The 14,544-nt window shown below is 52.9% G+C and overlaps 1 protein-coding gene across 2 annotated transcripts in view; it reads left to right on the top strand.

The window, feature by feature from the left end:
* The window catches only part of LOC115385451 (calpain-5-like), a 41,649-nt gene extending 38,431 nt beyond the window's left edge, over positions 1-3,218 (top strand). For both annotated transcript variants that reach the window (XM_030087456.1, XM_030087455.1), the window contains 3 exons: positions 1,007-1,128; positions 1,526-1,662; positions 1,756-3,218. In XM_030087456.1, coding sequence (XP_029943316.1) covers positions 1,007-1,128; positions 1,526-1,662; positions 1,756-1,932 — 436 coding nt within the window. In that variant the 3' untranslated portion in view covers positions 1,933-3,218. The remainder of the gene's footprint in view (positions 1-1,006; positions 1,129-1,525; positions 1,663-1,755) is intronic.
* Positions 3,219-14,544: the final 11,326 nt, after the last annotated feature.

Here is a 14,544-nt window from a genome sequence, read left to right as displayed (position 1 = left end):
GGTCCTGAGCCTCCATTCTGGAGTCCCACCATGCTGGAACCCCCTACTATAACCAGTGTGTGAGCTGAGTGGTCAGTCAGTGTGTGAGCTGAGTGGTCGGTCAGTGTGTGAGCTGAGTGGTCGGTCAGTGTGTGAGCTGAGTGGTCGGTCAGTGTGTGAGCAGAGTGGTCGGTCAGTGTGTGAGCTGAGTGGTCGGTCAGTGTGTGAGCTGAGTGGTCGGTCAGTGTGTGAGCTGAGTGGTCGGTCAGTGTGTGAGCAGAGTGGTCGGTCAGTGTGTGAGCTGAGTGGTCGGTCAGTGAGGAGAGGAGGGAGTGAGAGAAGGAGGGGTCAACAGCGGGTCCAGTGCAGACAGACAGTGTGATAAGAGGAAGCCTGGCTTCTCCGTGCATGGTGGGACTCTCAGCAGAGAAGCTGAACGTCCTGCTGATCAGAGCTGCTCTGCTCCTGGACTCGTCCCAGGCTGAGGACACATGGACACTGCTGATGGAAGAAGACCTGCTGATGAGTTTTAAGGGGTTTCCGGCAGTAAGACAATGTCCGCCTGTGAGTCCTGCAGCCAGACTGTCTTGCACCTTTCATCTCTTTTGACTCGTGCCAGCTCCGTGCACGACCCAGGAGGCGCAGTTCAGAGTGTTCATGACTGGACGGCTGAGAGGACTGGAACAAGCGTCTGGGCAGACCTGGACCTGGAGTCTGGCTGGAGTCCCCGTTTACTGCCGAGTGTGTGTTGTGAGTGTGTCAGTGTAGTTGTGCTGTTGTAACCTGCTTTCCTCCGTCAGTCGACTGATTCTCAGTAAATCGTTGCCAGGAGTTCTTCACCAGCAGCTTTTCACTGCCAGCAGTTTAAATGCAGGCGTGGTGCAACAGAGAGAGCCGGTCGTGGTTCTAAAGTGAGGAACCAAATGTTCTGTTGGTGAAACCAGATTCACTTCACAGCTTGTAAAAGAACACACACACACACACACACACACACACACACGCCTGTCTGTCTCCCTCTGTCCTGCAGGGAGCTGACTCTGCACGAGCCTCCGAGGACCTGCTGGTCTGGGCTGTGTGGTTACCCCTCCCTGGTCACTCAGGTCCACGTCCTGCAGGCTGACGGGCTCGCGGGTCAGGACTCGGACGGAGGTAAATCAGGAACCAGCATAACATTCGCACGTCACAAGGCAGATTCAAACAGGTCTTTGTGGACTTGAGTCTTTACGAAGGCACCAGAGCCAGACCTCATTCAACAGCTGGAACATGAGCGTGTCGGGACAAAAGCACTCCGAAGAACTGCCTCGTGTCCACACATCAAAAAGTCAAACTGGAGTAAAAGTTTTTATCACACATGTTTATAGCACATGTTATAATGAGAAATCCACAGAAAGCAGCTCAGTGTAGTCAGGGGGACGTTGTGAGGCGGCACCAGGCCGGCAGGTCACATCCGCTAACAGCCACTTCCTGTCAGACGCAGACGCCTGTTCCATTTCACCTGTCAGCGCAGCATGTGTCCCAGCAGTGTGTCCACTGTGTGTGTGTCCAGTGTCGGATCCTTACGTGATCATTCGCTGTGAGGGACAAAAGGTTTGTTCTCCAGTCCACAAGAACACCCGGAGCCCGGCCTTCGACACCAAGGGGCTCTTCTACAGGAAGAGGGCCAACCTGCCAGTCAGCATCCAGGTGTGTGTGTGTGTGTGTGTGTGTGTGTGTGTGTGCATGCGTGCGTGCGTGCGTGCGTGTGTGTGTTGTGATCACGGTATCTGTGTCTCTCAGATCTTCAACCACAACATTCTGTCGGACTCCTTCCTGGGTCAGCTGACGTTATCCACCGAGGAAGGGGAGATCCACAGAACGCTCCACCTGAAGGACAAGGCCCATCGCCGTGACAACGACCTCCCCGGGACCATCACAGTCTCCATGGTGACCAGCACAGTGCTGTCCAGCATCTGAGACGGACGTCCCGGAGGTTTAAGTACAGGGAGTGAGCAGGAAGTTTGTCCTGACATCCCGCAGGGTTTGGATCTGCCCCTGGGAACTGGGAAAAGTCCCCAAAATCAGCTGTGATCAGCAGTGATCTCCTGTGATCAGCTGTGATTGCCAGAGGTCACCTGTGATCATCAGTGATCACCTGTGATCTCGTGTGATCAGCTGTGATCAGCAGTGATCTCCTGTGATCTCGTGTGATCAGCTGTGATCAGCAGTGATCTCCTGTGATCAGCAGTGATCTCCAGTGATCAGCAGTGATCTCCAGTGATCTGTCAGATGTCTTGGTTGGGGAGCCCCTTGTGGCAGACCAGCTGATTGCAGGTCCTTGACCTTTGGCTCCACACCAAGGCGAGCGGCGTTGAATCCTGCCGCTCTGCTGTGTGACGCTTTAACTCCTCCAGGTGGAAAATTCCCAGTTTTCCTGCTGAAGGCGAACTTTCCCAGTTCCCAGTGGCTCCGAAACGTTGATCAGATCTCATGTGGGTCACAGCTCTTCGTTGTCATTTTTGATCGAAAGAATTGTCCTCTTCCTCTTTTATTTCCGTCTGTTTTTATCCTGATGAGCTCTGGCGTGACTCTTCAGCGCTGCCTTGTTTTTGGTTTCGTGTCCGGGGAGCTCTCTGCGGTCCTGTTTCTGTCCAGAATCGCAGGGCTGCAGAAGCAGAGATGTCCTGCTGCTGCCAGACAGTCTGGAGGTTTATCTGTGGATCAACATGTTTTCACTCCAGCAGCTTTTCAGCCGGCGTCATCTGCCTTCAGCTGCCAGGCGCTGCTCATGGACCTTCAAGAACCAACCTTTCTGAACAGCAGGAGTCAGGTTTTTTGCTATTCTCGCTGTGATCCAGTTTTCAGATCTTTCATGTTTTTGCTGATGAAAGGATGAATTTATATAAACTGTCAAGGCCACAGAAATCCCACAGGAATGGAGAACTGTTCCTGATGAAGAACTCAGAACATCTCCATCTGCTCTCACCTTTCAGTCCTTTATTTACCACTGAGTTGATGCACTAATCTGTCACACTAAATGTGGGAAGCAGTGTTAGAACCTGAGGATGTCCTACCGCTTTGAGGATGAATCCTTCAAGACCTTCAAACCAATGAAGCCTTTTTCACCCCAAAGCCGAAATCACACCGCTCAGCTCAGTGTGATGGTAGTATAACGTATTTACAGGCCTGTCAGAGCCAGTTTACCACTTTAACTGAAGTTTACACAGAAATAAAGTTTACTTCCATTACAAACACAAGTTTCTGTTTCTGTGCTGCTCAGGTCAGAGTCACGTTGTCTGGGGTTTTCAGCCAGTCACTCCTGGTTTTGTAGTGACGCTCCGTTGCCAGAAGTATTGGTTCACCTGTCTTCTTGAGTGACATCTCATTCCTAAAGCAGAGGATTATGAGACGTTGGACCGTCCTTTGCAGCAGTGGCAAGAAACACATAACTTCTCCTCAGGGCCATTCAGCGGAAATCCTGTGAGGACCAGTTTGACAGAAGCTCTTGAAGCATAGGTCCTGAAGATGTGGGTGTTGAGCTGGTGTGAGTGCAGCGTCCACTCCAGCGGCCTCGTCTCTCTATCAACATCTGTCCCAGTCCGTGGACAGTTTGGTAAGAAGATTAAAGCAGCTGGCATCCACTGGAGTCTGGAGACAATAAGGAGGACTTCATACGGCATGAAGGTGTTGACAAATGAAGTGCAATTCAAATTCACCCCTTACAGGCTGTTGCTTTAGAAGGATTTGAAGTTGGCAGGACTCCAAGAAATTACAAGAGCAGTGGAGAGACCGATCAACAGGCCGCAAAGATGGAGAGGTGAACAACTAATGCAGTGGAGAAACATGGTAGGGGGAGCACCAAGCAAGATTACATACAGCCGGTCCCGGAGAAAGTCCGCCGAGTGATGTGAAAGGTCTGGCACGTCATCGTGGGGGAGCAGGTGTGAAGGGTGGAGCAGGCCTGGTGTGAAGGGTGGAGCAGGCCTGGTGTGAAGGGTGGAGCAGCCCTGGTGTGAAGGGTGGAGCAGGCCTGGTGTGAAGGGTGGAGCAGGCCTGGTGTGAAGGGTGGAGCAGGCCTGGTGTGAAGGGTGGAGCGGGCCTGGTGTGAAGAGTGGAGCGGGCCTGGTGTGAAGAGTGGAGCAGGCCTGGTGTGAAGGGTGGAGCGGGCCTGGTGTGAAGAGTGGAGCGGGCCTGGTGTGAAGGGTGGAGCGGGCCTGGTGTGAAGAGTGGAGCGGGCCTGGTGTGAAGAGTGGAGCAGGCCTGGTGTGAAGAGTGGAGCGGGCCTGGTGTGAAGAGTGGAGCAGGCCTGGTGTGAAGGGTGGAGCGGGCCTGGTGTGAAGGGTGGAGCAGGCCTGGTGTGAAGGGTGGAGCGGGCCTGGTGTGAAGGGTGGAGCGGGCCTGGTGTGAAGAGTGGAGCGGGCCTGGTGTGAAGGGTGGAGCGGGCCTGGTGTGAAGGGTGGAGCGGGCCTGGTGTGAAGAGTGGAGCGGGCCTGGTGTGAAGGGTGGAGCAGGCCTGGTGTGAAGGGTGGAGCAGGCCTGGTGTGAAGAGTGGAGCGGGCCTGGTGTGAAGGGTGGAGCAGGCCTGGTGTGAAGGGTGGAGCAGGCCTGGTGTGAAGGGTGGAGCAGGCCTGGTGTGAAGGGTGGAGCAGGCCTGGTGTGAAGGGTGGAGCAGGCCTGGTGTGAAGAGTGGAGCGGGCCTGGTGTGAAGGGTGGAGCAGGCCTGGTGTGAAGGGTGGAGCAGGCCTGGTGTGAAGGGTGGAGCAGGCCTGGTGTGAAGGGTGGAGCAGGCCTGGTGTGAAGAGTGGAGCGGGCCTGGTGTGAAGGGTGGAGCAGGCCTGGTGTGAAGGGTGGAGCAGGCCTGGTGTGAAGAGTGGAGCGGGCCTGGTGTGAAGGGTGGAGCAGGCCTGGTGTGAAGAGTGGAGCAGGCCTGGTGTGAAGGGTGGAGCGGGCCTGGTGTGAAGGGTGGAGCAGGCCTGGTGTGAAGGGTGGAGCAGGCAGGCCTGGTGTGAAGGGTGGAGCAGGCCTGGTGTGAAGGGTGGAGCAGGCCTGGTGTGAAGGGTGGAGCAGGCAGGCCTGGTGTGAAGGGTGGAGCGGGCCTGGTGTGAAGGGTGGAGCAGGCCTGGTGTGAAGGGTGGAGCAGGCCTGGTGTGAAGGGTGGAGCGGGCCTGGTGTGAAGGGTGGAGCAGGCCTGGTGTGAAGGGTGGAGCAGGCAGGCCTGGTGTGAAGGGTGGAGCAGGCCTGGTGTGAAGGGTGGAGCAGGCCTGGTGTGAAGGGTGGAGCAGGCAGGCCTGGTGTGAAGGGTGGAGCGGGCCTGGTGTGAAGGGTGGAGCGGGCCTGGTGTGAAGAGTGGAGCAGGCCTGGTGTGAAGGGTGGAGCAGGCCTGGTGTGAAGGGTGGAGCAGGCCTGGTGTGAAGGGTGGAGCAGGCCTGGTGTGAAGGGTGGAGCGGGCCTGGTGTGAAGGGTGGAGCAGGCCTGGTGTGAAGAGTGGAGCAGGCCTGGTGTGAAGGGTGGAGCAGGCCTGGTGTGAAGGGTGGAGCGGGCCTGGTGTGAAGGGTGGAGCGGGCCTGGTGTGAAGGGTGGAGCAGGCCTGGTGTGAAGAGTGGAGCAGGCCTGGTGTGAAGGGTGGAGCGGGCCTGGTGTGAAGGGTGGAGCAGGCCTGGTGTGAAGGGTGGAGCAGGCAGGCCTGGTGTGAAGGGTGGAGCAGGCCTGGTGTGAAGGGTGGAGCAGGCCTGGTGTGAAGGGTGGAGCAGGCAGGCCTGGTGTGAAGGGTGGAGCGGGCCTGGTGTGAAGGGTGGAGCGGGCCTGGTGTGAAGAGTGGAGCAGGCCTGGTGTGAAGGGTGGAGCAGGCCTGGTGTGAAGGGTGGAGCAGGCCTGGTGTGAAGGGTGGAGCAGGCCTGGTGTGAAGGGTGGAGCGGGCCTGGTGTGAAGGGTGGAGCAGGCCTGGTGTGAAGAGTGGAGCAGGCCTGGTGTGAAGGGTGGAGCAGGCCTGGTGTGAAGGGTGGAGCGGGCCTGGTGTGAAGGGTGGAGCGGGCCTGGTGTGAAGGGTGGAGCAGGCCTGGTGTGAAGGGTGGAGCAGGCAGGCCTGGTGTGAAGGGTGGAGCAGGCCTGGTGTGAAGGGTGGGGCAGGCCTGGTGTGAAGGGTGGAGCGGGCCTGGTGTGAAGGGTGGAGCAGGCCTGGTGTGAAGGGTGGAGCAGGCAGGCCTGGTGTGAAGGGTGGAGCGGGCCTGGTGTGAAGGGTGGAGCAGGCCTGGTGTGAAGAGTGGAGCAGGCCTGGTGTGAAGGGTGGAGCAGGCCTGGTGTGAAGGGTGGAGCAGGCCTGGTGTGAAGGGTGGAGCAGGCCTGGTGTGAAGGGTGGAGCAGCCCTGGTGTGAAGGGTGGAGCAGGCCTGGTGTGAAGGGTGGAGCAGGCCTGGTGTGAAGGGTGAGGTGTGTTGTCGCTGTGGTCTCGCAGGTCACGTGAGCAGAGATTGTACCATAACAAGTGTGGAAAACAAGGACACTTTGGCAAAACGTGGAAGACAGTGAATGAAATGAGCACAGTGAGCTTCAGTCTCTGTCAGGAAGTGGCGAGGATGACGTTGACTACGTGTTCTCCGCTGTGAGGGCAGTAAGGATGGAACTGGGCGCCAAGCTGTGATTCTGGAGCTATTCCAGCAGGGGGCGATGATGTATCTTTCAAAAAGAACTGAAGTCCCATTAGAACTCAGTACAAGAGTTTCTGAAGCCGGTCCCAGAGGGCCTTGGCCCTGCATGGTTCCCATGTCTGCATGAGGCTCGTTGTCAGGCTTCCTGCTGGACCGGGCCGTGAATCTTCCTGAGACTCGGGTGTTGAAGCAGGGAGAACATGGAGAACATGCAGGGCTGCGGCCTCCAGGACCGACGCTGGACACCCCTGACTGAGTAGAACCCATTCACAAATGGTGAATTTCAGAGTGTCAATAGAGAGTTACTTTATTAATCCCAATGAAATAAACATCTTAAACCCTGGTTCCAGAACAGGTTCTGGATCTAACTTTACCAGCGGTAAACAAAGTGAAACCAGCTGCCAGCTGGAGGGCGGCGCGGAGTGATATGAAGGGAGAGAAAATAGTGTCAAGTGTTTACGAGGTCTGACTTTTTCCTGGTAAACGGTTTGTGATGCAAATATATCACATACTGGTTTGAAAAGAAGAACCCCAGCAAACTTGCTGGACTACTTTCGTCTGGACCGAAACCCACAGGATCTCCGCTCGCTGGATGCTGTCAGGGGTCAGGGGTCAGTGCTGCTGACAGGGATGCCATACAGATTCATGTCAAAAATCCCGAACTATCCCTTTAAGGCAAAAACACGACAAAGATTTTATTTTGAAATCACTTATTTTGGAAAATGTATGGAGTTTCCTTCTGGCACCCGACTGGCTTGTGATTAGTTTGACGCAGCAGGGGTCCGGAAAACCCTGCTGAAAGTGTCCAGACCGCTGGACAAACACCGTAACGGCGCCTGAGCCGGACCGCAGCCGGACCGCAGCCGGAGTGCAGCCGGACCGCAGCCGGACCACAGCCGGAGTGCAGCCGGACTGCAGCCGGACCGCAGCCGGAGTGCAGCCGGACCGAAGCCGGAGTGCAGCCGGACCGCAGACGGACCGCAGCCGGACCACAGCCGGAGTGCAGCCGGACCGCAGCCGGACCGAAGCCGGACCACAGCCGGAGTGCAGCCGGAGTGCAGCCGGACCGCAGCCGGACCGCAGCCGCCCTGTGGCCAGTGTGAGCCGGCTGAGCCCGGCGTTACGCTTTACGGATATTACGTCATCACGCACACAGCGGAATCGTCAAGCAGACAGTTAAACAATTCCTTGGAATAGAGTCACTGGGAACCCGTTCTACCAAAGACTTGGTTCTCGATTTTCATCCCTACTGATGAGCAACCTTTGGAATTGCTGATATACTCCGATGCTTCCTGTAATATTGTGAACAGGTCCACATTCAGAATGATTCAATCAGGGGACAATATCAAGTGACAAGCGACAGAAAAGTCCATCCATTTGGATCTAAAGGGATGTTCACAGCTGAGTTCAAGACTAGCAAGAGATCAGACACTGTCAATGCAAAGACAGAAGCTTGAGAAGAGGCACAAATCTGTCTGTTGATCAGGAAAACAGTTGTGCATTTGGGGCTGACACACATAGGCTGTGTGGATCAGGTGAGGACCATTTAATCAAATAAAACAGGAGATTTCACAGCCGGAACACTTTAGAAACACAAGAAGTGTTTTCAGGGATCAGTGCAAACTAAAAGACTTTCAGTTCAGAGGACCAGTGGATGATACTGTAAACCCGGTCACCCAGTGTGTTCATGGAGTGCCGTTTATTGTCAGAAAACAAGTTAAAGAGGCAGTGGGAGTCATGAAAGACTACCTGGACCAACACCACGGGTGTTGCTATGAGCTGTCGTCCATGGGAAGAAAGAGCCCAGACTGTGTAGATATGCACAGAGCAAATGAAGCCACTGTCTGAGAGGCAGCCCATCCCCACAGCTGATAAGACACTGGAGGACGTGACGTGTGTCCAGCGCCTCCGTGATCCGGCGGCCACGGCGTCCCTGGTTCCAGCTCTGCCACCAGACACAGGCCTCCTCGCTGCTCGGTTGTCCCGGAGCCGGATCCTTCCTCCGCGGTCACGCTGATGCAGCAGCCACCCCGGGCCTCGACCTCCGCAGCCGCCGGAGGCTCATCGGGGAGGACTTCCACCCGGACAGGGCCAGAACCTTCAGAACCTTCAGATCCATCAGAACCATCACCCCGGGTCTGAGGCTGCTGCTCCTGCAGAGCGCCCCCCCGGCCCCGGACACCCACGTCCCTGACCCGCCCCGCCTCGTCCCCTCTTCTGTCCCTGACCCGCCCCGCCTCGTCCCCTCTTCTGTCCCTGTCCCGCCTCGCCTCGTCCCCTCTTCTGTCTCACGTCCCTGCCCCGCCTCGTCCCCTCTTCTGTCCCTGTCCCGCCTCGCCTCGTCCCCTCTTCTGTCTCACGTCCCTGCCCCGCCTCGTCCCCTCTTCTGTCCCTGACCCGCCCCGCCTCGTCCCCTCTTCTGTCTCACGTCCCTGCCCCGCCTCGTCCCCTCTTCTGTCCCTGTCCCGCCCCGCCTCATCCCCTCTTCTGTCCCTGTCCCGCCTCGCCTCGTCCCCTCTTCTGTCTCACGTCCCTGCCCCGCCTCGTCCCCTCTTCTGTCCCTGACCCGCCCCGCCTCGTCCCCTCTTCTGTCTCACGTCCCTGCCCCGCCTCGTCCCCTCTTCTGTCCCTGTCCCGCCCCGCCTCGTCCCCTCTTCTGTCCCTGTCCCGCCCCGCCTCATCCCCTCTTCTGTCCCTGTCCCGCCCCGCCTCGTCCCCTCTTCTGTCCCTGTCCCGCCCCGCCTCGTCCCCTCTTCTGTCCCACGTCACTGACCTCCTGCAGTCCGTCCCTCCACTGTTGGCTGGGTGATCGTCCACGTCAGCACTTTCCTTCCAGATGACACACCAAGTACTCCCCGACCCGTGTCCCTGATCACATTTGCTGGAGGTGTCCAGTCACCTGGAAGGACCTCCTGACCAACCGAAGCCTGTCTCAAGTCTTTCCTGAAAGCCATACAACACTCTTCCTTTTTCAGCTTCCACCATTTGGTCCTCTGCTCTGCCTTTTCCCTCCTCATCTTCTTCTCCACCAGGGTCGTCCTATCCGGGCTTGGGACCGGCACAATAAGACACTTGCGTGTGTCATCTTGCTCTCCTGCTCAGCTCATAACTTTTATTTAATCGACAGTTTTAACCTTTTCTGGAGCCGTCCTGCTTTTTGTGGTCAGGACTGACTTCACCGAGCCGCTGGACAGCTCCAGTCTAACTGGTAACATTCAGCACACAGTCCACACCCCCCACTGACTGACTGCCTGGAAGCCCCGCCCACTCGCCACACCCCCACTGACTGCCTGGAAGCCCCGCCCACTCGCCACACCCCTCATACCCCATGACCCAGAGACACCAGACACTGTCCACAGTATCCAGTCTTCACCTCCTTCAGGACTGTTTTCAAACAGACAGCCCGGTCCAGGTCCCTGTACACAGGGACAAGCTCCAGGGACATGGACTGTCACTTGGTTGGGGGGGAGGAGCCTGAGCTGGTGAGGGAGGTTGAGAGGTACCGGATGGATATAGCCAGACTCACCTCCACACACAGCCTGGACTCTGGAACCCAACCCCCCCAGAGGACCTGGACTCTGGAACCCAACCCCTCCAGAGGACCTGGACTCTGGAACCAACCCCCCCAGAGGACCTGGACTCTGGAACCCAACCCCTCCAGAGGACCAGGACTCTCCACTTCTTGGCGTTGCCGTGGTGAGAGGCGGTGGTCTGGTCTGGTTCTCTTACAGCCCCGCAGCTCAGCCACCATGTGTTCTCCCCAGAGAACCAGAGGGTCTGGTCCCTGGTCCTTCAGGTCGGGGACGGGTTCCTCACTGTGTCTCGGCTTCTGGGCCGAACAGCAGAGCAGAGTACCTGGTCTTCCTGGAGTCCCTGGGAGGGGGGCTGGACAGTGCTCCATCTGGGGACTCCATGATCCATGGTTCTACTGGGGACTTCAAGGCCCACATGAGCAGCGACAGTGAAATCTGGGGGGGGGTCTGCTCATCCAGAAAACAGAGAGACATCTGGGTCTGTTCAAGAAAACACAGAGATATCTTGGTCTGTTCTTCTAGAAAACAGACATTTAGGTATCTGATATCTGAGATATCAGTTGGAGTTTATTTATTCTGTGCGGAAGAATGCTCTACAGATTTGCCCTCTATGAATAATAAAGTATTTCTATTCTAATTTAAAAAGCACATGAATTTGTTGATGTGTTAAAACCCTCACAAAAATGTTAAACTGTTGATTAAAGAAATAATTCTTCAGAAAGCATCCATATTCTATTCTAGAATTCTACTTTTGACATGTTACTTATTGGATTGTATACAGAGCCAGTGTTCTGTCACATTTTGCTGCCGTTGCATTTTCTGAAAGACGTGTCTATAGTTTTTTTCCCTATGGCTTTGTCCATTACAGTTGTTTATCTAATTACAATTAAGTTACCATGTTAAAAAAAAACAACAACAACAAAAATCTTCTTGAGTCTTCCTCTATTTTTTTTTAACCAAAATTGTAGGGGAGCATATTTTAATAAAACAATCCCCCAAATAATGCTCCCAGTACTCAGTGCACAATTAAATCATTAGTATTCACCCCCAATGCCCCGTATCCTTAATTCCAGCTAGTTTTGGTGTGTTTTATACGTACTTTAGAGTGGTAGAATACTTTGATAGTTCACTTGCACCCATCAAATAACGCTCCCAGTGCTCAGTGCTCCGAGAGCTCTCCTGTCCTGCTCACGATGCTCAGTCTCAGGGCCAACTCAGACAGGGAGCAAATAATTATGGATGTGATTTTAATGACGTGGAACGCGTGCGCATCGCCGCAAAGTAGCAGTTTTCGATGGTTAGCAAAGCCTGAGAGGACAGCGGCCCGTGGCATAGGCAGTATAGGCAGATGCTGAGGGCGCCGTCCATTAGGGGGCGCCAGCGCCGCCGTGCCAACAGCACAAATGGGAAAGAAGAAGGGCGAACTAGGTGGCCCGCTCCGACGCCACATGTGGGGCACCCCCGTTGAATGAGGGCGCTCGTCTGGGGCTCGTCTGGGGCGCATAACAAGCTCGGGCCGGGGCTGATTGTAGACAACCTGAACTCTGGATATTCCAGTCTTCTGTTTTAATTCAATCTTTCACTGTACACATTTCATCAGTTTTGGTCAAGCTGCAGTTTTAACTTATTCTTCTTTGTTTTAAGACTGGACATTTGAGCCATTTTGCTCTGGTGTGTTTATTTATTCAATTCAATTCAGCTTTATTTATAAAGTGCCAGTTACAACATAGTCGTTTCTAGACACTTTACAGGGCAGACCCAACAGATCAGAGGTGGTTCTGCTCTTCTGGTTGGGGTGAGGGGACAGAAAGAGAAAGAGCAGGTTCAGACAGGTTCTTCTATCTACATACATTTCATATATAAACAGAGAACACAGGCTACCAGAGGAACAATCGTCAATGACATGTAGTTATGAAACATTACATTGAATGGAGAGAAAGGAGCAGAACTGGGAGCCGGTTCCACATGGTGGGAGCCCGGGTTAAGTAAACCTCCTGCATCCATTTTGCCAAAATGTTGAAGTATCGCTTTAAGGTTCTCTTAAGTCAGGGGTCAGCAACCCAAAGTGTTCAAAGAGCCATATTGGACCAAAGAAACAAAAAACAAATCTGTCTGGAGCCGCAAAAACTTAAGTCTTATATAAGCCTTATATAAAGGCAACACAGCTGTAAGTGTATATTAGCTATATTAGCCTGCTATCAAAATGAGTAATGAGCTTCAAATACATAATGAGCATCGTAACTGAATGTTATTTTCCCTGCAGCATCCTGGAGAGAATGAAACACCACATGACCCTGCTGTACCAGACTTGGTGCTTTACGTTTAACTTCCATTACAATGTTAATGTATTATGTTTTGTCACATTGATGAAATTATAGAAATACAGTCAAGAAATCAGATTGTTGGTGTCATTTTTATTTTGAGGATTTAAAAAACCCCAAAATGGAACGTGCCTATTATTAACAGGCCTCCTGTCAGACCTTCCCATGTAAGTAAAGTGCAATCCTCTTCAAACTTCAACAATACAATCCTCTTCTCTTTTCCATTATCTGGGTAACCGTGCAATAAAACACCTGCAGTTAAAACACAGTCTGTAACTATACAAATACAACAGCAGCCTTTTGGAAAGGTAAATAGGTCATATAAAATGAAAATAAGCAGTTTAATTTTGATTTCAGTGCATTTCTGTGCATTCTGCAAATGCAAAGTTAGGCAGCCTAAGTCAGTGCAAATGAATAAAATGCAGAACAATCCTTTTCTATTTCCCCACCGATGGCAGCAACAGACACAAATGAAAAGGCCACAACTGCAAACGAGTAATAAAACAGCCTGCAATTAAAAGGCAGCTTGCTTAAAAAAGTAAACCACAGTAGAATAGCTTTCTGAAAATGCAAAGCATAAAGTTAAGATCAGGCAGCATCCTCTTCTCTTTTCCTCCTCCTCTCTCAGCAACAGACGGCACAACACCAGCAGCAATCCTCAGACCTGAGCAATAAAACACAATAACATCCCTGCGTGTCGTTCAAAATACTGACAACAGTCAAAAATCTCTTTTTAAAAACAGGCACTTTGATGATAAATATGTGCCTTTGACAGGATTGTGTTCTCACCCGTTTAATGTGACTTCTGTTTTCGGACATCACTGGACAGCTCCTCAACATCGGGCATGAAAGATGAAACTTCAGTCTCTACTCAGGACTGCAGCTCTCCTCTGAGGCGGCGGTGTTTGACCTGACCTTTCTCTCACCGTCTTTGCGGAGAGAGGCGGTTTTCCTCGCGTTATCTCTCGGGTTGCAACAAAACTTGCAGCAGTAGTGGAGTTTGGAGATGAAATCCACTTCTTAAATCCATCTTTGCGCTCCTCTAATTTCTTCAGAAGCACTTTTTCTCTCCCTGTGAACTGGGTTAATTTAGCATGCCTTCCCTGAAAATGTCTTTAGAACTTCTGGTTACAAAGCAAACATGCAGGCAATCCTTCTGCATTGGCAATAAAAGCAAATCATTCAGTCCATTCTTACTTGAATATCTATCTTTCTCTTTTTACCTTTGGGATCCGTGGCCCATGACAGCGCCGCGCCGTCGCAGGCTGTGACGCAAATCTTCGTTGACAGAAATGTTGAAATGTAATATTTGTTATGCACGCCTTTACAGCATTGTAAAACGCTCAGAATGTTTTTCATGTTTGTCCTCCCACAGAAACCATATTAAAACGAAAAATATATCCCCCCATATTTTTCCATTTTCATACATTTTTGAAGAGGCTCCAGGGAGCCACTGGGGGGCGCTAAAGAGCCGCATGCGCCTCTGGAGCTGCGGGTTGCCGACCCCGTCTTAGGTGGACTAGAGCTGTGATTGTAGATCTTATACAGAACATCAATCAGCTGATCCATTGATTTAATGAGAACCTGGACTCAGTGGGTACAATCAGTTCTAATTGGGCATCAATCAAAACAGCTGATCCATTAAATGATTATTATCCAAAAGTGAGTCGGGGAAGGTTTTTGGGACGGACACAATGGAAGAGGATGGTATTTTTGTTCCCCTTCATCAAACTCATCAAATACACAATCCAACAACCCCAAAACACTTTGGTGGACATGTTATAATCCACACATTCACTACGCTGTGGAATATTAATGCAAAATTGCGAGATTGAGTTGTTTATGCGAAGATTGCTAAGACGGAACTACTTACTAAACATAGCGTCTGGGCGTAGTGATTTCAAAAGAAAAAGTAGTTCCCAGTATTTGCTTCAGTGTCGTAACGCTACAATATTATTTGCTGGTGTTCCACAGCGTAGTGAATGTGCGGATTATAACGTGTCCACCAAAGTGTTTTGGGGTTGTTGGATTGTGTATTTGATGAGTTTGACGAGGGGGAACAAAAATACCATCCACTTCCATTGTGTCCGTC

This window comes from Salarias fasciatus, unplaced genomic scaffold, assembly GCF_902148845.1.
Source record: "Salarias fasciatus unplaced genomic scaffold, fSalaFa1.1, whole genome shotgun sequence".
Taxonomy (NCBI): Eukaryota; Metazoa; Chordata; class Actinopteri; order Blenniiformes; family Blenniidae; genus Salarias; species Salarias fasciatus.
The sequence above is the reverse complement of the archived record's forward strand: the minus strand, read 5'-3'. Positions and strand labels throughout refer to the sequence as shown.